The sequence below is a fragment of the Theropithecus gelada genome, chromosome 3 (assembly GCF_003255815.1).
Source record: "Theropithecus gelada isolate Dixy chromosome 3, Tgel_1.0, whole genome shotgun sequence".
Taxonomy (NCBI): Eukaryota; Metazoa; Chordata; class Mammalia; order Primates; family Cercopithecidae; genus Theropithecus; species Theropithecus gelada.
The window spans coordinates 97,926,597-97,950,719 of NC_037670.1; the positions used below are offsets into that span (position 1 = coordinate 97,926,597).

Genomic DNA, 24,123 nt, shown 5'->3' on the forward strand with positions numbered 1-24,123 from the left:
AGAGAGAGAGAGAGAGAGAGAGAGAGAGAGAGAGAGAGAGAGAGATCTTACTTGCTGCTTCAATTCTCTGACCTCTAGACCTTATGTTTAAAAATTCATCTACTAGATGGAGTTCACCCAGAATAAGCTTCTTTCGATGAACTTAAAGTCAACTGACTAGGAATTCAGATTGCACTTGAGGTTGTACATATAATGTCATCTAATGCAGGGTATGACATCCCATTCATGTTGCCATGTTCTATTGGTCAGGAACATGTTTCAGGTTTTACCCACATGCAAGGGGAGGGGAGATGATGTTAGGGGTGACTCATGGGTGCTTACCCTAAGGTGTGTTCCCCATACTCATTTATGGGCAAACACTTAAGAAGCTGAGTAAAGTAAGTCCAGTTTGAGAGGAATTTGGCAGCCTATAATAAAGCATACCCTAAAACCCAGTAATACTATGCATAACAATGTGTCCAAGAAGTGTGGGTGTGTTTATTGCATTATTGATTTTAATAATAAAAATAAACCCTAAATCTTCATTAATAGAATACTAGATGAATAAATTATACACACACACACACACACACACACACACACACAAAATGAATACTTTCACTCTACAGCAGTGGCATCAATGAGCCAGAGCCACATAGACTAATATGAATACATCTGAAAAACTTGAATAAAAAATGCAAGTTGCAGAAAAAGGCCATCTGACACAAGTTTTATAAAAGTTCAAACATGTAAAATGGTACTATGAAGTGTGGATAGTTTATATATTACACATTCAGTAAAAGAATAAAGGAAGCATAGAAATAATAAACAGTAGTGTTAACATCTGGAATTTAAAAGGTGTGAGTTTTCTGTGAATGTGGAATAAAATGTAGGCTTACCAATTGAAAAAGCATCAATCATCGTTGTATACTTTTATTTTTGTATTTCAATCAGAATCTTATTTCAAACGATAGTTCAGGATCTTTGTGTTTTCTGTTCTACTGAGATAGTTTTCAAATTTTAATCTGGAATTTTACAACTCTTAGAAATAAGCCTCAGGAGACTAATAAGGAAACATTCATAAGTTGAAAGTGATTCACTTATGGATTCCTTATAAAAAGTATTCTTAATGCCATTAGACTTATATCTGACTTTCAGATCTGATTTTATCTGTCATTAAACTTGATAGGCATATGTGCTTCAAAAATTCAAGTGCACTGTAGAGGTTTAGGAATATGTTAATTATTAGTATTTGTGTGTGTGTGTATATATATATATATACACATTATCTAAGTTAGTATATTGTGACTAAATACTACTAGTATTATTAGAAAAGTAATAACATTTTAATATAGTGTGTCCTACATACTGTATGTTAAAGTTTTATGTTTCTATTATTTATGATATATTACTCAGGATAAATATTTTTTAAAGGTATTTATGAGTTGCTCTTCACAGAAATAGAACGGAAGTTATATCAAAATTCATACCTAATACACATCAAATAAGGTGTTAATATTTAGGAATAAAAATGAGGACAAGAAATTAAATATGAAAAGAATCTGGGCTTTCCAAAAACATTACAATCCAAAGAATCTTTTGGTAAGTAAAGCAATAACTGAGACTTTCCTTAAAGAGCTTACCTATAACCTAGGAAGGCAAAATGCTGAATCAGCATCTGACAAAATGTGTGCATATGCATGGGGGTATGTATGTATTGCGTGTGGGTGTGTGTTTGTATGTGCCTGTGTGCATGCATGTGTGCTTATTTGGGTTGGAGGTCAGCTATGTCTGTTGGTCAATGGAAATATAGATTTATGTAATGAAATTTTCAGTTCTATATCTTTTTTTCTAGTATGTTCTACTGTTATATATAGCACATATTTATAATAAATGCCTCAAGATTAAAACTATATACCTAAGTAGAAGGGATATATATTCTGTTTCTGAAGGAACCTTGAAGAAGGAATCTGTTAGTTGGAAGTCAATGTCACGGTGTGATTTAGGCTCTCCCTGGATTTCCAAGTGTTGCTAAATTTAGTTCATTCTAACCAGGAGAGGCTGAGGCATGCTATTTCTCTGCTGATCTCCAAACAGCTGCTGCTGTTCACCAATCTTTTTTTGAGATAGACCTAATTTAAAATATTACAACCTCATTTCACACCTTGAATTTGTCTTAAAAAGGAGTAATTTATTTCTAGTAGCTTTTTTTAGAAACCTACATTAGAACCTTTATAATACGGTTCAGTTTTTTAGAGTTTCTGTTCATCTGAAGGGTGTCTCTTGGGTTCCCTTGAATGCATTACATCTCATCATGCAAGTATTCCATTTCAGAATTTGTTCATTTTTTTAAATCATTCTTTGGTTTTAAGAGCTATTACATGTCTTTTTCCCTTCATCTTGGCCAAGTAACACAGAGTAGACCAATTTTATTAATCAATCAGTTATTTTGTAATTCTGTGGATAAACTTCTATAGATTAAAAAGAAAATCATGGCTTGTACTAACAACCCCTCTTTCAGTTCTGTCCCTACTACAGGGGTCCCCAATCCCCGGCCACATACCATTACTAGTCTGTGGCCTGTTAGGAACTGGGCCGCGAAGCTGGAGGTGAGCAATGGACCAAGAAGCATTACCGCCTGAGCTCCGCCTCCTGTTGGATCAGCAGCCGCATTAGATTATCATAGGAGCACAAACCCTATTGTGAACTGGGTATGTGAGGGATCTAGGTTATGTACTCCTTATAAGTATCTAATGCCTGATGATCTGAGGTGGAACAGTTTCATCCCCAAACCATCTCCCCCACTCCATAACCACCTGCCTCCACTCACCGTCCATGGAAAAATCGTCTTTCATGAAACCAGTCCCTGGTGCCAAAAAGGTTGGCGGCCGCTGATCTACTATAATAAACATTGTGGCAGGCACTAAGTGGCTTACACAACAGATTTAGTCCTCCTGAGATCATTTGTATTATCCTTTTGCTCACCATGAGAATGAGGTATAAAGAATTTAAATATCAAAGTGACAGTTTTAGGCAGATTAAGCTCCAGAGTTACCTTACCGAAATGTCACATGCTAACCATTTCAGAGTGTATGGCTAAATTACATATGTTTAAGTTTGCAAATTGCATATAATCCTATAGGTAACATAAAACTATTAAAAGATGCCAGATGAGGAAATCACATGCAGATAGACTTTTAGAAACGGTACTTTGATTTTACTGCAGATAATGAAATAAAGCGAGCTTACTGCTAATGAGTCAGGCAAGATGTGATAAAGGTGTGAAGTAATTCAATGACCAGAGGGATAAAAGCAAAATATATTTTGCTAATAGAATGTCATGTGAAGTTTCTACCAATTACCATTTTATGATAATTTTTCTTTTTTCTTTTTTTTTTTTTTTGAGACGGAGTGTCACTCTGTCACCCAGGCTGGAGTGCAGTGGCGTGACCTTGCCTCACTGCAACCTCCGCCTCCTCGGTTCATGCCATTCTCCTGCTGCCTCAGCCTCCCGAGTAGCTGGGACTACAGGTGCCCACCACCACGCCAGGGTCATTTTTTTTCTTTTCTTTTCTTTTTTTTTTTTTTTTTGCATTTTTAGTAGAGACGGGATTTCACCATGTTAGCCAGGATGGTCTTGATCTGACCTCGTGATCCACACACCTCGGCCTCCCAAAGTGCTGGGTTTATGGGCCCGAGCCACTGCCCCCAGCCCCGATAAACTTTAAAGAATAATTATACTTCAAAAATTTCTGAAACTCACTTCTCAAAGTGTTTGCAATTTATGGTTTAAACATTCCTAGTCATGTATAATTTTTAAAAAAATCAAAGCACGCTTAATATTCTATCAAGCAGAAAAAGGCAATATTATAGATTTTAGTACTAGTAACAATGCAGAAAATAAGTGAGAAAATGATATTGTAAATGTTTCTTAGTGGTGTATTTGGTGAACCAGTATGCACATGAAAGGTTTAAGGCAATGGTTTTAGAAGAAAATAAAACCGTATACAGTCAAAATATGTATTTTTCTATTGGTGACATCTATGCCTGTGTAAATTGACTTAATTTCTCTGTTTTTATACTGTGATTTACTATAAGCATTATTTGTTTCTCAGTGCAAACATCAAATATCATTTGATAAAAATGTCCCTCACATACTTCAATAGTGATTTTCCTTAGGCAATTTTGTACTCTGTCTTGAGGTTGAATAACAGCATTAGAGTAGATTATCTTCCAGGGATTAAAGGTTTGAAAGATATTAGTTCCTTGCCAGCAATCATCAGTTTCCAGGAAGTGCTCATTACTAAATTTATTATTTTTTAATTAATAGAAAAATTTGTATAATTGGTTAGCACATGAATTCCTAATTCAATACAAAGTCAGAATATGTATTATATCATAGTTTCCTTGGGAAAGTAGTTTTCCATTGGAAAATTATTTTTAGTAAGTTTCTGTTTTCTTAAGCTGGGGATGGAAAATAAAGATAAATTTATCAACTTGCAATAATCAACATTCTAGGAAGTATTTATTTCTGTTGAAAAAGCCCCAGGTCAGACAGATTGAGGAAGCCATTCAACTGTGTTCTTCCTTAATTGGTATTCTATCCTGGTGGGGAAGGAAAGAGTTATACTTTATTCACAGTCATTTTTTTTCCTCTTCATTTGGGCTCATGTTTATGAAACGTCTTTATGAAAGACACAAGCAAATATAACAGAAATAACAAAACATATCCTACAAAATGGATCTTCTCTCTTTCTGGGGTTAGAACCTTTTTCTTTTTCTAATGTACTATGCTTGATTTCTGTTTTTTATTTTTTGACTTTCACTATTTCAGCTATTCCTCTCTGTAAAGTCCAAAGCAAGAAGAAAACTCAGATTAAATATTTATGTCCAACTCCCAAAGCCCTTATTCTTCACTTCAGAGGGAGATGAGAATTGATAAATAATATGCACCTGGCTATATAATGTAAGAATGATAAATTAAATTAAATACACACACAGGAACATACACTTCTTTCAGTATATGCTAAAATGTAAAAATGATAACAATAATAACTTAATAAATTAAGAGTTAAACATACACATATACCTACTTCTTTCAGGGCATTCTAAAATATCATAATAATAACTGGAATAGTAACAGTATTTTAATTTCATTTTATATGTGTCAAACGTTGCCTGAAGTAACTTGTTCTAGTTAATATTGCATAACCAACTACCAATAATAAGTGCTGTAAAATAATCGTTTTACTGTGTTTATAGATTTGGTAGGCCAGGAATTCAGAATGGGCATAGTAGAATTGGCTTGTTTCTGTTCTTTGGCATCCTGGTAGCTCAGCTGAGAAAACTTCAAGGTTGGAGAATGGGGCTACTAGGCAGACAGCTTGGGCTGCAAGCATCTGAAGGCACCTTTACTCATATTTGGGGGTGGAAGCTGGCTTGTCAACTGGGACTTCAGCTGGGCTGTTGCCTGGTATACTTGTACGTGGCTTCTTCAAGTGATCTCTTCACATGAGCTACTTTGAGCATTCTTAGGATATGTTGGCAAGCTTCCAAGAACAAGTATCCCAAGAAAGAAAGGCTGAAGTGTGTGACAATTTATGATGTATATACAGATGTCATATAGCATCACTTCTGCTATAAGTTTTAGCTTCAGAAAGTCATAAAGGTATTCACAAGTGCAAGGGGAGAAGCCATAGACACCACCTGCTGAAGAAGTACAATAGTGTTCCTGAAGACCATGTGAGATGAAAGATATTGTATCATCGTTCTTGAAAAATAGGATCTATCATAGCATTTTACATTATTTCATATTAAGAAATATTCTATCCCTATGGGTAGAATCTATCCTTATTTTCACCTAACCTGCCAGTCTCAATTCTAAAAGATGTTTTAAAATCATATGTGAAAAGTAAGAGAATAGAAAATTCACTGGAAAAAATTTTAAGAAGAATAAAATAATAAACCAAATTCAAAATCTTAACTTTAAAAACATACACAATACAAAGCTTGCTATATTTTCCTCTCTTGCATCACCAAAGATTTCCCTTGAAATTTTATTTTAGATTTTTTGTGTCAGCAGAGTCCAAAATTAACAAAATTATGAATTTTATATTAAGCCACCCACATACTCCTCTAAAAGAGTTTAGATTTCCAGTCTTTTTTCCTCGTATATGTACTGTATATATGTCCACTTTCAATTCTACTAATAAAAGCAATTCTACGTGTAAAAACAAAGAGAAAATAACTATTATTGAGAATCTCTTGTTAGTTAGTATTGTGCACGTGCTATTTCTTTAAATGCTAATGCTCTGTGAAGTGGGTGGTATTATCTGCTTTTCATGAGAAAGGAAATTGAGGCTCAGATTTAATGATTCACTACACAGTGAAGACACATAGCTCAGAAATTGAATGAGGATGCAGGTCTATTTGACTCAAATGTGTAAGAATATGATTATTTGTCCTTTAGATTCCTTCATCTATAAATTAATCATTAAAATTGTTTAAAATTGTTATAAATTGAACTACAACAAGCTGATTGTTATAGTTCTCAGTTAATGAATAACAATATGCATTGACTTTTAACTCTGTCTGCTGTTTTTACCTCATGCCTTTAGTGAGATCCCTTCACCACATTTTTATGTAATTTTTTCATATCTTCACACTGTTACTTCCCTCTTCCCCCATCATTTCCTCCTAAGTCAACTCTCAGTTCATCACTAAGCCTTATACATCATTGAGAAAACAGAAATAATCAACCAGACATCCTCCATTTCCTAAACACTAAGTCCACAAAACTACTCATCTGTATCCATCCTTAAGATTAATTTTGGCCCTCACAGACTTTCTGGGACTTACCTACCCCTCTTTTCTAAGTAGTTTAAAACACTACTCAGCTTCTCTTTCCTGAAGTTTGAATCAGTCTCACTAATAAACTCTTCTCATTAACTTTAAAATTGATTCCAGTAATTTCTACAAGAAAAAAAAGTTTCTTGATTTCACATTTTTTCTCTGGATAGCTACTTCTCTCTCTCTCTACTTCTCACAATCACACTCTCCAAGGGTTGATGAGTCAGTCTTCATTTCCTATACTCAGTTTCACCATGCCACCTTTACTATCTAACGTGCCCAACTTCAAAGAAATTGCTATTGCTAAAGTTGCCAGTGGCCACCATATTGCCAATGGATGCTTCAATTGTCATTTAGTTGCTCAGAAACTTTTGAAAAGTGTCTTCTAGTCTCTCCTTGGTGGATTCTTTTCATTCCCTTCTGTTGTCTTTTTTGACATCATATTCTTTCAGTTGCTTTTAGGGGACGGGCAGGGGTAGGATAAAGTGGGGGAGGACTTTTTTCACCTCTAATCTCTAAATAAAAGAACTCGTCTCCTCAGACTTTTGTTCTGTGTGCCTTTCTTCCACTACACTCTTGCCCCAGATGTGATGGACAGTGTATATTTTTCCCCTTTAGATCCTCCATTATCCTTGTCTTGAGGCTCTGTGCCTCAAGAGATTGTTTGAAATTGGTGAGACTGATCAGTGGTGGTCTGTGTCCTTGGCTTAGAGTGAGGTTTGGTCAGTGTGAGGCACTGGAGGAGAATGGAGATTAGGAGAAGGATAACATTAGGGAATTTATTACTCCACCTCATGCCCAGCTAGGACACTCCAAAAAGAAATGTGTCCTGATGAAATGACTCCTGTCTCAGTCCATTTTGTGCTGCTCTTAACAGAATTCCTGAAACTGTGTAATTTATAATAAACACAAATTTATTTTATAACAGTTCTGGAGGCTGGGAAATCCAAGATCTAAGTGCCAGCATCTGGTGAGGGCCTTCTTGCTGCATCGTCACATGCTGAAAGATGGAAGGACAAAGGGGCAAAGGAGGCTGAACTTGCCCTTTTATAATGTCATTAGTCCCATCTAGAAGGGTGGAATCTTCCTGGCCCAAATACCCCTCAAAGGTCCAACTTGTTAATATTGTTACAATGGCAATTAAATTTCAATATCAATGAGGGGGACAAATATTCAAATCATAGCTCCTCCTATCAAATGACCCTCTATATACAGCTACTCTGGGGTTCGTTAGCTAAAACATCCTTAGTCCCTTCAGGAGGTTCAATAAGTTTCCTACTATTGCTAGTTTAGGATACTGCATTAGTCTCTAATAACTTTCGTTACCTGTCCACATTTCCTAAATAATCTTTTCATTAAACTCTTAATTATCAATTTTAAGTGTGCCATCTGTTTCCTACTGGGATCCTGACATGTGGGATTCTTCACTAGGAAACAAATACCAAGATGGAGATAGGGATGCAAACACATATTAGATAATTATTCCTTTGAAACATAAAAAGGGGGAAAAAACAAGCAGAGTTGGGCAAGGAAAGCTTTCAGATTGTAATACAAAACTGATGCTTGTGAAAAGAGAAGGGGATATGCAGGATTGGTCAGAAATAGCCTCAGACCCCAGTGCAGACCTGATAAATTCTCAACCAGCCCACTGGGGAGCTCTGGAACAAAAATGGACCATTTAAGGGGTCTCCATTGGACAGAAATATCATGGCCCTAGTACATCCATCATCTTTTTGTTATTGATTCTTGTCTGGGAAAAATGTGACCTCAGTTCAAAACCTAAGTTGACTTCTGAAGACAAGAAGAAGTATAGGCTGTCAGAAGTACAGACTGCTAATTGCAGTCTTTGCCCTGAATGACAAGTTCTATCTTGAAACAGAGCTTAGGGGCATAGCTTCTTTGTCACCACATCAGGAGAACAGCCATTCCCAATTCTTGAAATATCATCTATACAGGAAACTCATAATATTTTACCTATCTCTTATCTTAGCCTAAGCTTAACTCAAAATCTACTAGTACATTCAATTCAGATATATGATAATCATCTCAACTTCAATACATCCCAAAACAATATAGTGATTTTTCTGTTCTCATCAATCCTGGTTCTATTCTAGTATTTGGAAATTGTTTAAATTCTACCTTTCCATTTCCAGCACTCAAGCCAAAATACAGGAGTCACTCTTGATCCCCTCTTTCTTCACAGAACTTATCCTATTCATTATCAAGTCCTACTTCAAAAACACGTCTTGAGTTCAGTTTTTAACCTTGATCTTTATTGCCATTCCCTAAAGCCACGAGCTCTCATACAATATTGGAAGAGCCTCTTAATTGGTCTTCCCTCTTCCATTCTTTTCCTATTCATATCCATTGATTAAAGTGGATTTCTTAAAATATAAATCAATCCTGTTAATCTGCACAAAAATGTTTCAATGGTTTCATAATTTACTTATGACAAATTGTACTGTCCTTAACATGGCCTCTAATAATCTCACTTATGTAGCTCTTTTTAATTTTTTCGGCCTAATTATGTTCTCCTCTACTTCTTGCTTACCAGGATCCAGTCATAACTGACTTCTTTAGAGATCTTATAATATTTGTAGTTTTTTTTTCTTTACTTCTAAGTTTCTGCTCAGAATGTTTTTAATCTTCATTCAAGTTTACAATTATTTAACTTTTATCAGTTAGTTTAAATAAACCTTGCTCTCTGAATCTCTCTCTGAATCTCTTAAAAGAAATAAGGAGTTGCTGTTGTGTTATAGACTTTGTTGCCTTTTTTTCATATAAGTTATCACAGTTTGCATTTATTTATGGGCGTAGTTGGTTTAGTTATTGTAGCTCTTTCCCACTAAACACGATTTAATAGCTCAGGCATCATATCTGTTTAGCATAACACTACGTCCCTGGGATCTGGCATGATGGCTTGCATCCCATTCATTGGGTCTCAAATTTAGACTTCTTTTTATGGTTAAATGAACAAGCAATTATAAACCAACCTATAGAATTTATATTCCAGGTAATTTCATCCTACTTTTTCTTCAGCAATTCTATAGTTTTTATTTTGGCTCTACATCCTTTCCCATCCCTAGGATTTTTTTTTTTTTTTTTTTTCTGTTGGAAATCTTATAGTTTGGAGTTTATGACCCTTGAGACCCAGTATACATATATTCTTCAGTGTGTCTTTTTTTTTTTTTTTCACTGCAAGCGCCGCCTCCCAGGTTTGCCATTCTTCTGCCTCAGCCTCCCTAGTAGTGAGTAGAGAGTAGTCGGGACTACAGATGCCTGCCACCACGCCCGGCTAATTTTTTTGTATTTTTAGTAGAGACAGGGTTTCACTGTGTTAGCCAGGATGGTCTCGATCTCCTGACCTCATGATCCACCTGCCTCCGCCTCCTAAAGTGCTGGGATTACAGGCATGAGCTACTGCATCTGACCTAGTGTGTCTTAATGTTTATTAACTTCTCTTCAATGATTGAAGTCATGGCATACTGACTTCTAATAATTACTTATAAATTTACACTTGATGTGACTCACAGATAACGCATCCAACCCAACAGATTGACTCATCTAGATATTGCCTAATGGCTTCTTCATGAGGAGGTTGATTTCTCCCCTAATTATAGGGATTGTGTTTTAGCCCAAGTACAATGGCCCAAAGAGTCTTTTTCAACTCTTCCAACGCAATTATCTCCTGCTACAAACTAAGCAAAGTGGCACATCCACCGACTAGAAGGGAAAGCCAGAATTAGACTGCTTGCTAAAAGCCAGCAAAGTACATCCCTCCTGACGCTCATTTTATGTACCTAAAGAAAGAATTCTGCAGGGGAAGAGGAGATTTGTGAATGCACCATAGGGAATCTCAGCTGAATATTGTCACATTCTTTCTACCCATTTATGAAGAGGCGGAGACGGTAAGAATGTGCTGCCATCATTTTCATTACCTTCTGAGGCATGAGATATAGCTGTGCCTCTGTATTTAAAATTTTACATGAAACATTTATCTTTTCATAGGTTTGTGTATGCCAATTCAAATAGTAAAAAGATTTGACTAAGAAAAAATTCTTCACTTGTACCCCACCCTTATTTTTACTATTTAGCTACATGTTACATCACATGATGAGGGTTAGAACTATGAGAATTATGAGAAATCAATGGCTTACACTAGAAGAAAGGTGAGAAAGAGAGGATTTATTCAAAGCATTTTGGTATTAGAATAAACACAATCCAACAGCCAAAGTAAATTTACTGTGAGCCCCTCAGAGATACCATTATTTTGTAAATATCACATGTCAAAATGCAAATGGAGTAGATCAATCCAGAGAAGCTTTTCTTGTTACAAAAAGTGAAGACCTAAGTTGACCAGGTCATGCTAAATGAAAGAAAGTTAAGTAGTACTTTTGTTAGATATTGATAAATAATTTAAAAATATACTTGGTGGTCATGTGTAAGTGTTGTTATGGTAAATTGGTTAGCTGACATCACAGGGCATCCCTTGGGAATGATGCGTATTTATATGGAGTTAGTTAAAAAAATTCACAAAATGTGAAATAATGCCATCCATTTTCAACTCTAAAAGCTTTGTACCCTGAAAGTGCACTTTTTTTTTTTTTTTAAATGCCCATTTAGTTGAAGAAAATGGATGTAGTCCCTAGGAAAATTGAAGCCCAGAGTGACTTCTGTTCTTGTCGCCTTTATGCACTATTTTCTCTTTCTCAACCTCAGGGCCTCCTTCTAATTAATTCTTCCACTCAACCTTTTTTTTATGAACAAAAAGGAAATAAGTGAATTCATTCAAGAAATATTTATTGACCTGAGACTATATACCAAGCACTCTTCTAAGCACTGGGAAAACAGCAGTGAATAAATGAATAACAATCCCTGCCCTCCATGGGGCTTACATCATGTAGTATAGAACAGGATGGTGATGCAGAATCTAACATACAGTTTGGATGAAAATCAAGTGCAAACCTAATACTTTTAGTTGCTTTGAACTTTTTGTGAAATTCCATCAAGGCTCAAAACAACTTACATTTCCCCTAATTGTAGTGTGTGGAGACAAATGTTAAATAATATACATAAGTGAAGTATTTGATGTTAAAATATTATATTCAAAACAAATTAAAAAAATGAATGAAGGGATGGTCTGTATGACTGTACAATTTAAAATTCAATAACCAAGTGAGCCTTGATACATAGTTAGCATTCCTGTACCGATCTAAGGATGACAGTTCACCAGTCATTTTAAATTTAAATTTCTCATAATGAACTTAATGAACTGGGGGATATTTATCTTCCTTCCTTTTCTTTGTTTTGTTTTTTTTTTTTTTTTTTTTGATACAAGGCCTTGCTCTGTCACTGAGGATAGAGTACAGTGGTGCAATCAAAGCTCACTGCAACCTCTACCTCCTGGGCCCATGCAATCCTCCCACCTCAGCCTCCTGAGTAGCTGGGACTACAGGCACATGCTACCATGCCCAGCTAATTTTTGTATTTTTGGTAGAGAGAGGGTTTCTCCATGTTGCCCAGGCTGGTCTAGAACTCCTGAGCTCAAGTGATTCACCTGCCTTGGCCTCCCAAAGTGCTGGGATTACAGGCTTGAGCCACTGTGCCCAGCTGGGGGATTTTAATAAATTTCAGAGCAGGTTTCCAGGTGGAAAGATATAATTAAGACAATTATTACAATTATAATTTATTAATTAACTTGTTGTTGGTAATTTGTCAGACAGGCCTCAGGAATCATCCTAGTTCATGACCATCCAAGGACTCCAAGGGGGTTTGGGAAATGGCCATGTTAAGAAAGGGAGAGACCTCAGGGAGTGAGTTAAGAAGCTATCACAACAATGCAAGTGAGAGAGAAAGGAACTCATTGAAAATACTGACATTTCAGAAACGTAAGAGTGATCAGGTTTGTGGGTTTTTTTGTAGTCCTTTTGTTGTATCTTATTTCCCCTGAGGATAATGCCCAAGCCTCTTTATTTAGTATTGAAATCCCTTCAAAAACAACTTATTGCTGGTTTCTCTTATGGATATGTGCTCCAATCACCTATACTTACAAAAACAGGTGGTGAACCAAATTTACTCCCTAATTAGTTATTTGCTTACCACTGTCTAGTTTATGTGGGCCTCCTATCCTTAATATATAGCTTCCATATTAAAGTTATCTATTTAGTACAAGAAACTTCTGGATTTGCAGCCAATATGTCACCATTTCAGGTAGTAAGGTGGAGGAAAAGAATAAAAGATTGCTTTAAAGGGCACTTGCCAGCAACTATTTCCTCTAACAGAACTTTTCTATATGTTTCACCAACATCTACTTACATCTCATTGGCCACTTCTTCATGTAAGGAACCTGGGGAATTCAGTCATTTAAACAGATTTATTTTCACCATCTTTCTTGTACCAAGTAAGCAAAAGAGAATGGATACTGGGTGGGCTTGGAACAGTCTGTGCTACACCTACCATATTCAGTCACCAGTGTCACTTTCTCCATTTGTCAAAAGGGGAGACTATTAGCACCTACCTCACAGAGTTGCTTTCTGAAGATTGAATGACCTAACACAGTAATGTGATTAGGAGAGTGCCTTTTGCTAACTGTAAGTTCTCAATAAAGCTGACACATTGTGGAGTAACATTATTTTCATCTTTTATATGTTTTGATCTTTGCTCTATCTTCATTGCCTAGAAAGCTTTCTGGCAGAGAGCAAGGCTCAACAAATATTTGAATAAACAAACTGTTGTTATCACCAGTTAAAATTTTTGCATTGTTGGCAATTAAAAACTTACTCTGTCTCACTTAATCCTTGACTTTAAAAAAAAAAGTTATTAACATTTAACTAACAATAATTGTATATATTTATAGGGTACAGTGTGATGTCTTGGTATATGTATACATTTAATCCTTTTTTTTTTTTTTTTTTTTGAGACTGGGCCTTGCTCTGTTGCCCAGGCTGGAGTACAGCAGCATGATCACAGGTCACTGCAGTCTCAACCTCCTGGGCTCCAGCGATTCTCCCACCTCAGCTCCCCCACTATTCCCCTGGAGTAGCTGAGACCACAGATGTGCACCACTACATCCAACTAATTTTTTTAAAAAATTTTTTTGTAGAGAATGGGGTCTCATTATGTTGTTGAAGCTGGTCTCAAACACCTGGGCTCATTCCATCCTCCTGCCTCAGCCTCCCAGTGTGCTGGGATTATAGGCATTAGCCACTGCCTGGCCTTAATCCTTTATTAAAAGAATATCACAAGCTCCTGGAAGTGACAAGATAGCTGGAGAGTCAGGTTTAGGCAGGAACGAGTATCCAATTAGTTCTGTTATGATTTAGGTACAGCTGTTTTCACCCTGTCCTTGAATCACTCCACTCAACATTTAAAGCCCTGGAAGACAGGGTGTAATGTGCAAATGTGACAGAATCATCTGTCTCCCTTTGGTTAGAGGACAGAACACATCATTTCACAGTCCCACCAAAACTGCCTGTAACCAGAGAGAGACAGAGAGTTAGGATGAAATTAGTGTGAAAGATGAAATCAACAGAAGGAAACTGGGTGGAAGATGTCCACAATTGTCATTGCATATCCCCATTCTCTTTTACTTGTATTGCATCCCCAAACCCATGGTTGCCCCTGGGAGAGAAACGAGAAAAGATATCCAGCAATTTGGCCTCTGTGAACACATCAATATCATCATTTTCCCCATTGTATAGTAAACTACCATATTGTAAAACAGTGCAGGGATGTGACCCCACGAGACCAAAAAGAACAATTTTTAAAGGCAAGGATGACAGGATTTGACAGTGAGGTCCTGGGGTTGATATTGGAAGACAGTAAAGAGATGTTGAAGAAAGGCAAGGTACTAAGACCAAATGAGTCTTGTCCGTAGAAGTACGGTGACTTTAAGTAATGCCATATGTAATGACATAAATAAACCTTGCAATGATTACAATTTTACAAATAATTCTTATGAAATACTTCATTTTCTATAAGGAATACAGTGCCAATCTGGCTGATTATTGAGCAATTGATTATAGTCTCTGATAGAAACGTTGAAACCAGATGGTTTTTCATTTTGTTTGCCTTTACAGATATAGCCAGTAAATGTAGGTCCATGACAACCTAGAGATTTATTTTAAAGTGTGATTCACAATAGAATCATCTACTGTCATTACACAAGTCTTTCAGACATTTAGAGTTGCTTTAGTTGACCAATCTTTTGGATATTTTTTAAATCACAAAACTAAAACTTTATTTCATTGCTAGAAAAAAAATTATATGACTTCTCCAAAATTAATTCATATGATTGGAAATATATATACTAGTGCTGATGAACATTCCAAGCAATTATTGGCAGTCTATACTGTAAACTAGCAAATCATATGCATAGGGAGCTAGAGAGCTTATTTTAGCCTCCTTGGATAATTTAGGTCTAGATTTTATATGTAATGTTTACATATTTAAAAATTGGTACAGACTGATAAAAATGATACCACTGTCTACTCTTGGAATGTGGAATTTGTAAAACTGGACATAAAAATTTACATTTATGAAAATGTACTTTATAAGATTCTCTTCACAAATTGTACTCTTAATTTATATGATTTAAAAAATATTTAACATTTTGTACCTTGACATTTTTTTTCCTTTGTGCAATCATGTTAATCTTTTTTTTTTTTGCAGTTCTTTAACACATTATTGAAATTACAAACATCCAAAGCAGTTTCATGTGGACAGATTGCATATTTTGAAAGCCTGAGATATTTTATCATGAAACACGCCATGTGGAATCTTTGAAGCATAGATCTCTGTGCAGCAGCTGAATAAAGAATCTTTCACCTGGTATGTAACAGAGCTTCTCACCACCACCATGACAAACCAGGAAAAATGGGCCCACCTCAGCCCTTCGGAATTTTCCCAACTTCAGAAATATGCTGAGTGTAAGTATTCCTATTGAAATTATGAGATTATTTGACATTTGTGCTAGACAAAGTATCATTTATTTATAAGAACGGATCATAGATCCCGTTCATCATGGGGATAGATCCAGGTCTGCCTTTTGTGTTTACAAGTCAGGTTGACTTGAGACTACCTTTCTGACATGAGAGAAAGGAAAAGATAAATTAAATCAAGTATTACATCTTGCAGGAAAGGAACTAAAATGTTAGATGCAAAATTAGGCTTGGAAAACACTCTAGCTGTAATAGAAATAAAGCAGAGGATGAGACAGCCTGGCAAAATGGAGAGTGGTAATACTGTAACAGACAGGGAGAAGGACAAACAGGGTGCAGAGAGTGAGAAGGAAGGAAAAAGAGAAGAGAAAAGCAATGCTGTGCTTGAGACAGTATGGTCTGACTCATAGATATCAAGAGGGAGGGAAAAGGGAGGGGTGTGTGTGTGTGTGTGTGTGTGTGTGTGTGTGTGTGTTTCTGTTTGATAACCTAGCATTTCAAAAGAGAGTAGGCAGTAGGGAGTCATAGATACATTATGGAATTAGAATCAGAGTTTGTAAAAGAAAGAGGTGTCAGGACCTCAAGTTAGGACAACACAACTTTTTTAGTGTGTGCGTTGATACAAGTGATAGGCTATGATCATTCACTTCACTGTAAGTTTTTTTTTTTAATATTATTTCTTTGCATATGTAGAGTAAGATTTTATTTATAAGATTTTTTTTTACTCTAGATGATCAGGAATACATCTATTTCATAAAGTGACTTTCAACTATAAATATGAACAGCAGTTGATTCATGTGTTGAAGAGAGGAAAAGAAGCAACTGATTAATAGCAAACACCAAAAGGCTTGGAAAATGATGAGTACAGAAAAAGCAATATATAGAGAATGCAGTAAGAATAGTAAGAACAGAAAGAATAACATGGTGACAGGGAGAATAAAATGAAAGTAGTGGAAAGGAGAAAAAGAACCAAACAGCACATGATAGTGAAAGAGGTAAAAATAAAGGCATCTGGGAGACTTGTGCAGAAAGATGTTGTGGGATATAAGAGATGTGTATCAGGAATGAGTTGAATGATATTATAAAGTAGAAGCAGAGAAAGGGGTTAAACACATATTGGGACTTAGAACATGAAGATAGATTTGATGGTAATGGTGAATACTATCACTCACTTTTATAGAGTACATATGATGAGCTGGGAACACTAATAAATGCTTCATGTATATTATCTGAAAAGACTAGTTTCAAGGGTATTCTAGAACCTTCCTAATCTGTGGATTGAATGAGAGTATGAGAATGCTGCTGGGTATTTGTAAGGAAGTTCAAAATCTATGATTTCATGGGCATTTTAAAAAACTTTTAGGAAAATGCCTATGACTATTGACTGAGTCAATAATAATAAAACTATGATTACAAAATATATGATATTTGGAAATTTTGACATCAACATATGGTTCTCACACTCAAAACTGTTTAGGGCCTCTGAATGTACAATATATGCATTTATCATATTATGAATATTTACATTTAGGTTTGGGAGGCATAGGCAGAAGGATTGCTTGAGTTCAGTAGTTCATGACTAGACTGGGCAAAACAGTGAGACCCTGTCTCTGTGGGAAAAAAAAAAAATTAGCCCAGCGTGGTGACATGCAGATGTAATCCCAGCTACTTGGGAGGCTGAGGTGAGAGGATTGCTTGAGCCCAGGAGGTTGAGGCTTCAGTAAGTCATTGTGCCACTGCACTCTACCATGGCTGACAAAGCCAGAACCTGCCAAAAAAAAAAAAAAAAGAAGAAGAAGAAGAATAAAGAAAATTTAGTTCAGAATGGCCTAATTCTTCTTTTTCACTTGCAGTCTTATACTCAATACTTTCTAAATTGGTTAAAAATTGATTTCCCTATGATTTCAAATTTCCATATGCTCTGCGCTTTGCTGCTGTGGTAACCCAATCATGAAGTAAATATTTCTGAGCATCTTCTTTAGAGTGAGTTTTCTGCTTAGTGCTGCAGAAGATGCAAATATGACGAAATATGTGTCCTGCTTTCAAGGAACTTACAGTTTAAAGAAGGCTAGAAACTAATAGAAAAATAATTCTATGTCTAGCCAGAATATTGTATGTGATACAAGCAGACTTTAAGGTTATATTGGGTTTTACAATTCCACTGGAGATAGGAAAGGAAAGGGGAGTCTTCAAACACGAGGCAGGATTTGAAACAAATCTTTAAAAGTTAGATTTAAGGTAAATGACAAAGGAAATGATATGAATAAAAAGGAAAATTTAGCATAAATTTAAGGAAGGGAGGTGAGGCACATTTAGCCCATCACAATTTAAGGGAGTGAGTTAAGTCTATAAAAATGAAATGGTATCAAAATATACCATACTTGAGTCAAACAATGAAGTCATTGTACAGTTATAAGTCGTAGAGTGACAGAAACAATGTTATGCTTTGAGAAGTTTACTTTGATGACTGAGAAGATGGTATATGGTGATGAAAAGATACTAGAGACTAGTTAGCAGGGTGTTGGCATAGACTGTATAACATAGATTATGGAAGACGACTGGAAAAGTGAGGATTCAGATTTTATCACATTGAAATTAACAGAGGATATCTTGGAAAATAATAAAATACAACAACTGACAGAGAGAGACAGGAAGAGAGAGAGAGATCTGACATTTTCCTCCAGCTTTAAAAGAAGGGATTATGGTGGTATCTGTCAAGTAAAGAAAACACTGAGTTTGGCTTAGGTTATGTTGAATTTGGCTTGTTTATTAAAATATATTTTCCATGTTTGAGTACTCATAAGAAAAGTTCCTGTATTATATGAAACATTAATATAAAATATGCAAATTATTGCTGTGATAGCTAACATTCATAATTGCTATTGCTCAGATATAGAAAGAAATTCTGTTTGAATTGATTAGCAGAAACACATTTCTACTAAATTATTAAATGTATTATAGGCTGCTACTTATATTTCATTGGCTAATGAATATGGTGGTGCATTTAATTATATCATAAGAATGCACAAATTAGTAATAAATTTGTGAAAATTCCTAAAACAAGTAGTAACAAAAATTATCATAAGTGTAAAACTTATACTGAGACAAACATCAAGGGATGTTCAGTAAATTGGTAGTATGAAATGTCACACTGAGTGTAACAGCATTATTAAAATGGATTCAATGAGAAGACAAATTAGCAGATGAACTATAACTTTAAAAAAAAAAGTGCCAATTCCAAGATTATTACACTCTTTTTAAATAATGAAGACAACATGAAAAGTGCTAGATTTACTGCTCCAAGGACTTTCCTGTATAATTAGGAAGCAAAGAATATCATGATTAGAACGTATTCTTGTGTGATAAATTGCCAGTGCCAAAATATAATGGGAAACAAACATCATCCTGAAGATTGTAGAAGTCATTGATTTTTCATGCTGTTCAACATGCATGATCAGTTTATCGGGGACTTTAAAGACTAGACTTTTCATGTTGCAATGCAGTATTGGTAAGTGACATTCCTCCATACTCTTATTAGAAAAATGATACATTGCATTCACCTTCTTGATTTTAATTGATTTGTATTTTTAGTAAGAATTTCTTTATATGTGTTAAAGAAGTATAAAAAATCAAGTTATTGATTTAAAGTTAAATTTGCAACATGCTAAGATTATATTTGGAATGTATCAAAGAAGTGTTTAATTTGCTTTATTGGGATAAGGTGGGGCTGTGGAACTCCTGGACAAGATGAGTGAGCTCATGGGACCCCAATTCCAGCAAAACCAAATCATTCAATGTTGGACCTAGAGAATACCATAAAGATAATTGTCTCAAGTTATCTGATTTTACATTTTCTCCACAATTGCCAGAATGCACCTTGTAACTATGATTGTTCTCCTAAATGCTACGCTTTTCTTAAAAATAATTAAGGATAAGTAGGATGATACTGGCACAACATTCCTGGATAGGTATCTAGCATACCAGACAGCTTGTGTTTAAATACTGCTCCTATCATACTTCAGATATCTGACTTTGGGTAACTTAACATATCTGTGTTTTATATGGAAAAATGTATGTCCAGTGCTGTAAGTATTAAGTTGAATGAATTAGTACATATGAAGTAATGAAAGCTGTGCCTGGCAAATTGCTAGTGATATGACAGTTTACAATTATTATCTTACTAGAGAGGGAGAGTGTTCTTCTGGCTGTTTGAACATATTGTTGATGATCAAGCAGAAAAGAACCACATTTTGGACCATGAAGAGTCAGTGTCTGTTTTTCTGCCACGAGATTAGACTCTTCTCACAAGGTAGAAGCTTCTGGTGTAATTGGCAGCCTCCGCTCTGTGTTGTCCCTACAAATGCGGAAGGCAGCTGATGTGGAGCCTGCTGTGGCTGCCTACAGCATGCTGTGACCGCACTCCTGTTTAGGGATTCAGGCTGAGTCACTTCATGGGAAGCATTTCCCTTGATATGTGGGAGAGGAGTATAATTTTCTTCCTTACTCTTGATATAAAGTCATCTAAACTGTTGTTATAGGATAGAAAGCTCTCATTCCTGCCCTTTAGAGAATTAAGCTTATTACATATTGGTCTGTCAGTGCTTTCTGCTATGGTTCCGTGGAACAACAAAGGGTTAAGAAACTCCTGGGCTTTTCATGGATAACAATATTTTCTATGTGAAATCTATGTGATATTTCCAAATGATTCATTATCTGCCCACATATTGTCACTTAGGATTAGCTTTTTATTTGCTATATATAACATGTGTTATATAGCATGTAAATTATTTTTGAAAAATACTGCGTTATTATGGTAGGAACTTTTCCAAACTTTCATAAATTTCATACTGTTTATAGCAGCTGGCATTGTAAGGAGTTGCAAAATTACGGTGAATTTGTTCTTTTCAATAAGGACCAATGTGCATAATGTTCAGACCTGGTCTGCAATTTCTTCCATTGGAGTGAGGTATGTGGTGTGACTTAGTGGAAAGAGCTTCGGTTTTGCAGGCAAATATTTGACGGTGTGGAATCCCAGCCCTGTTTTCTACTTATTAGTGGCACGGCCTTCGTAATGTAACATAAACTACCTGAGCCTCAGCTTTCTCACTTGAAAAAGTAGAATCCCACCTCAAAATCTTGTTGTAGGATTTATTGAGACAATAATCAGCATCATACTAAATAATGGAATTTTAGTGCCTACTGTAAATAGTATACAAGTATTAACTCATTTAATCCTCAAAATAAGCCTCAGAGGGAGACAAATTACTGCTGTTTATAGCAGAGTAGCTGGACCAGAACTGTGGCACAATAAGTGATAACAAAGGTCAAACCAGTAATAATTTGTTTATGTTTTTTATGAAGATTGATATGTTAATAAACAGATTCTTAGTCATGTTTCCAAAATAGGAAAAACTAGAATCCAGGATTCAAATAATATAATATCTCGGTCATGAAAGGGAGAGAGACTTGACCTCCTCACAGGTGTGTAGTCAATTTATTTTTAGGCAAATTTAGATTACACACTAGCCCTCTTGCCCATTTGTCATGCTGAGATTAGCTTTTACTTCTGTCCTGAGCCCTGTGTTAGATTGGCTCTATTTTGGGAGGCCCAGCCACTTATTGATAATTACCCTCTTTGTATGAGACAGAAGGATAAATGGCACAGGGCCATTTTGCAGTGTCTGAGAACACATAATTTGATATGAGACAAAACTGAGTTTGAAGGCTAGTGCTGTGATGTATACTTCAGTTTCATCTTAGGGTTGCCTTGCTGATTAAATATGGAAATGTATGTGAAGTGCTTGGAATTCGATATATTACTGTTATAATTAGGATTGTGATAGTGGTGGCTGAGGCAGTTGAATATGAAATGCGGACTTTAAAAATATTTAAACCTTTTCAATTAAAACACTTATCTGAAATGTTTTGACTTACCGGAAATATCTTGACTTTACCCTGACACTTGGTCTGAAACTTGAATCTGAAACTCTGTTTTAGGTAATTCGTGTCTCTCATTTCTGACTCTTTCTTCTGATTCACACTGATTAACTCAGCTGTTCCTGGCTCTGACCCAGATTATATTTCTAGAATGTATGTTGGCTTCATAATCTCTTTTGCTTCATCTCTGGCTCTGGTTCCTATTTGTTGTACCGCTTCAGACACAATTTCCTGTTGGTGGCTTCTCTGTGTCCATATGTCTTAAATCTCTCAATACCTAAATTTTGCAATAGTAAAAGAAAAAAGTAACTGTGAATGTCTAAACTCCCATTATTTTTGTACCCTAAAGATGCAAAACTTTGGGTAAGTTCTTTTCAGACTTGACTCTCCCCCAGAAATATCCATTCGAGTCCAATTTATGGTCAAGCAAACATTGATATTGAAGTAATGGCATCTGTGGAATATTGGTCAAAGTGAGCCAAATCATGCCATGTCTGAAAAATTCACAAAGTCTCAGTGGGTTAACACACCAGAAGTTTATTTTTTGCCCATATTACATTTCCGATCTGAGTCAGCAAGTGGTTTAATCTCACATTGTCTACAATGAAGTCCAGTCAGATGGAGCAAGCATCAGCTTTAAAAATTGGCAGTTGCTGTGACAGAGAGAGAGAGAGAGAGAGAAAGAGAGAGAGAGAGAGAGAGAGAGAGAGAGAGAGAGAGAGAGCACTTGTGACTGTGTGCTCTGAGACCTTCTCCCTGGTAGTGATATGCTAATATTTTTTTGGCCTAAGCAATTAATGTGACCATATTTAATTTTAAGGGTGTAGCATTTCTTCCATCTGCCCAGTGCCAGAGGAGAACTGAGATATTTGATGAAAACTATTAATTTGGCCATTATCACAGGAGTAAATAGAACCTACCATTTACCTTGGGACATTAGCCAAGTCATCACAATTTCTTTATACTTTCATTTCATCCCCTCAGTTTATACTGAAGATAATAATCCCTGTGTATAAATGATAGCTCTTATTTTTATTAGTGATATTATAACAATTTATAACAAAAATTATCACTAAGGCTTATGTATCTTAATATGATACTTTATCCTTAACTCAATTATGGTTTAAAGGTTATGATTAACTAGAAGTTTCCAAGTTTCCTTAGTTACCACTTTCTACATTATTATGGAAGCGCCACAATAAATAATAAATAAATAGAGTACACAGTTAGAGGAACTTAACTGTACTCATTATTCAGCAGCCTGTTCGGAGAGACAGATCCGGTGGCAAATGATGACAAAGCAATGAAATGCATTCTCTGAATGTTATGTATGCAAGATTCTTGGAGAGCTTTTAACTCTGCTGCATATGGATAGAAGTTGAGGAGGAATGGGATTTTAAGTTGAATAGAAAGTATTGAGTAGAGGTGGGGGAAGAAGTGAAACTCCAACCAGTTATCAGAGCATGTGGAGAAGCAGGAATGAATGTTATATATCAGGGAAGAACTTGAAGTGTGTGTTGGTGTATAGACATATTTGTGTATGAGCATGCATGTTATGCATGTGTGTACATGGGCATGAGTATAAGCACTGAAGGTAAGGCTGAAGAATTTAGCAATAGTCACAAAAAGTGGGTCTTTAGATGCCATTGATAAAGTATTATCCATCAATATTGCCTAACAATGAAATGAATACACACCTGAGAGGAGGTCAAGCCCCTCTCCCCTTTGCTGATGGAGGTGTTAAAATCCGAATCCTGGAGTCTAGCTTTTCCTATTTCTGAAACATGATTAATAACTTATTTATTAATATATCAATCTTCATAAAAACACAAACATAAACATAAATCTTCATAAAGACATAAACAAACAAACAGATTTTTACTATCTCCAGAATTAATATTGAAGATATTAATTCTGGAGATAGTAAAATATCTGAAATATTGAAGATTTTAATTCTGGAGATAGCAAAATTATAAGATTTAAATTTCAGAAAGAAGTAAATAAATTGTATCTTTGATGAAAAGGAGACTAAAAACCAATTAGGAGATTATTTTATTAGGGCAGCCTATTGAATATGTGGGGTTCCATGAAGGTGAAGGCATTGTTAACTGAGAGAGAGTTAAGAGGTAAGCACATGTTACAGGGAGTATCTAGAGGCAGAATGAACCAAATTCAATCACCGATTGAATATGGAGACTAAGGAAGAAGGATGGGGCATTTCAGGTTTTAGAAGTAAGTCAGTGTGGGTCACCCAATCCAGGAAAGGAAAACAAAAATAAATAATTTAGAGGGAAAGTAGAGTGGTTTGAGTTTGGACATATTGAACCCTAAGTTTACAGGTTATGAGTTTGAGATATAAATTACATACTTGGAAATACATATCTGAAACTCAAGAAAGAAATCAGAGCCAGACATATAG

General features: G+C 35.6%; 1 protein-coding gene across 18 annotated transcripts in view; it reads left to right on the top strand.

Annotated features, from left to right (window-relative positions):
* The window catches only part of DGKB (diacylglycerol kinase beta), an 837,327-nt gene that overhangs the window by 118,867 nt on the left and 694,337 nt on the right, over window positions 1–24,123 (top strand). For all 18 annotated transcript variants that reach the window (XM_025380374.1, XM_025380383.1, XM_025380380.1 and 15 more), the window contains exon 2: window positions 15,499–15,755. In XM_025380374.1, coding sequence (XP_025236159.1) covers window positions 15,686–15,755 — 70 coding nt within the window. In that variant the 5' untranslated portion in view covers window positions 15,499–15,685. The remainder of the gene's footprint in view (window positions 1–15,498; window positions 15,756–24,123) is intronic.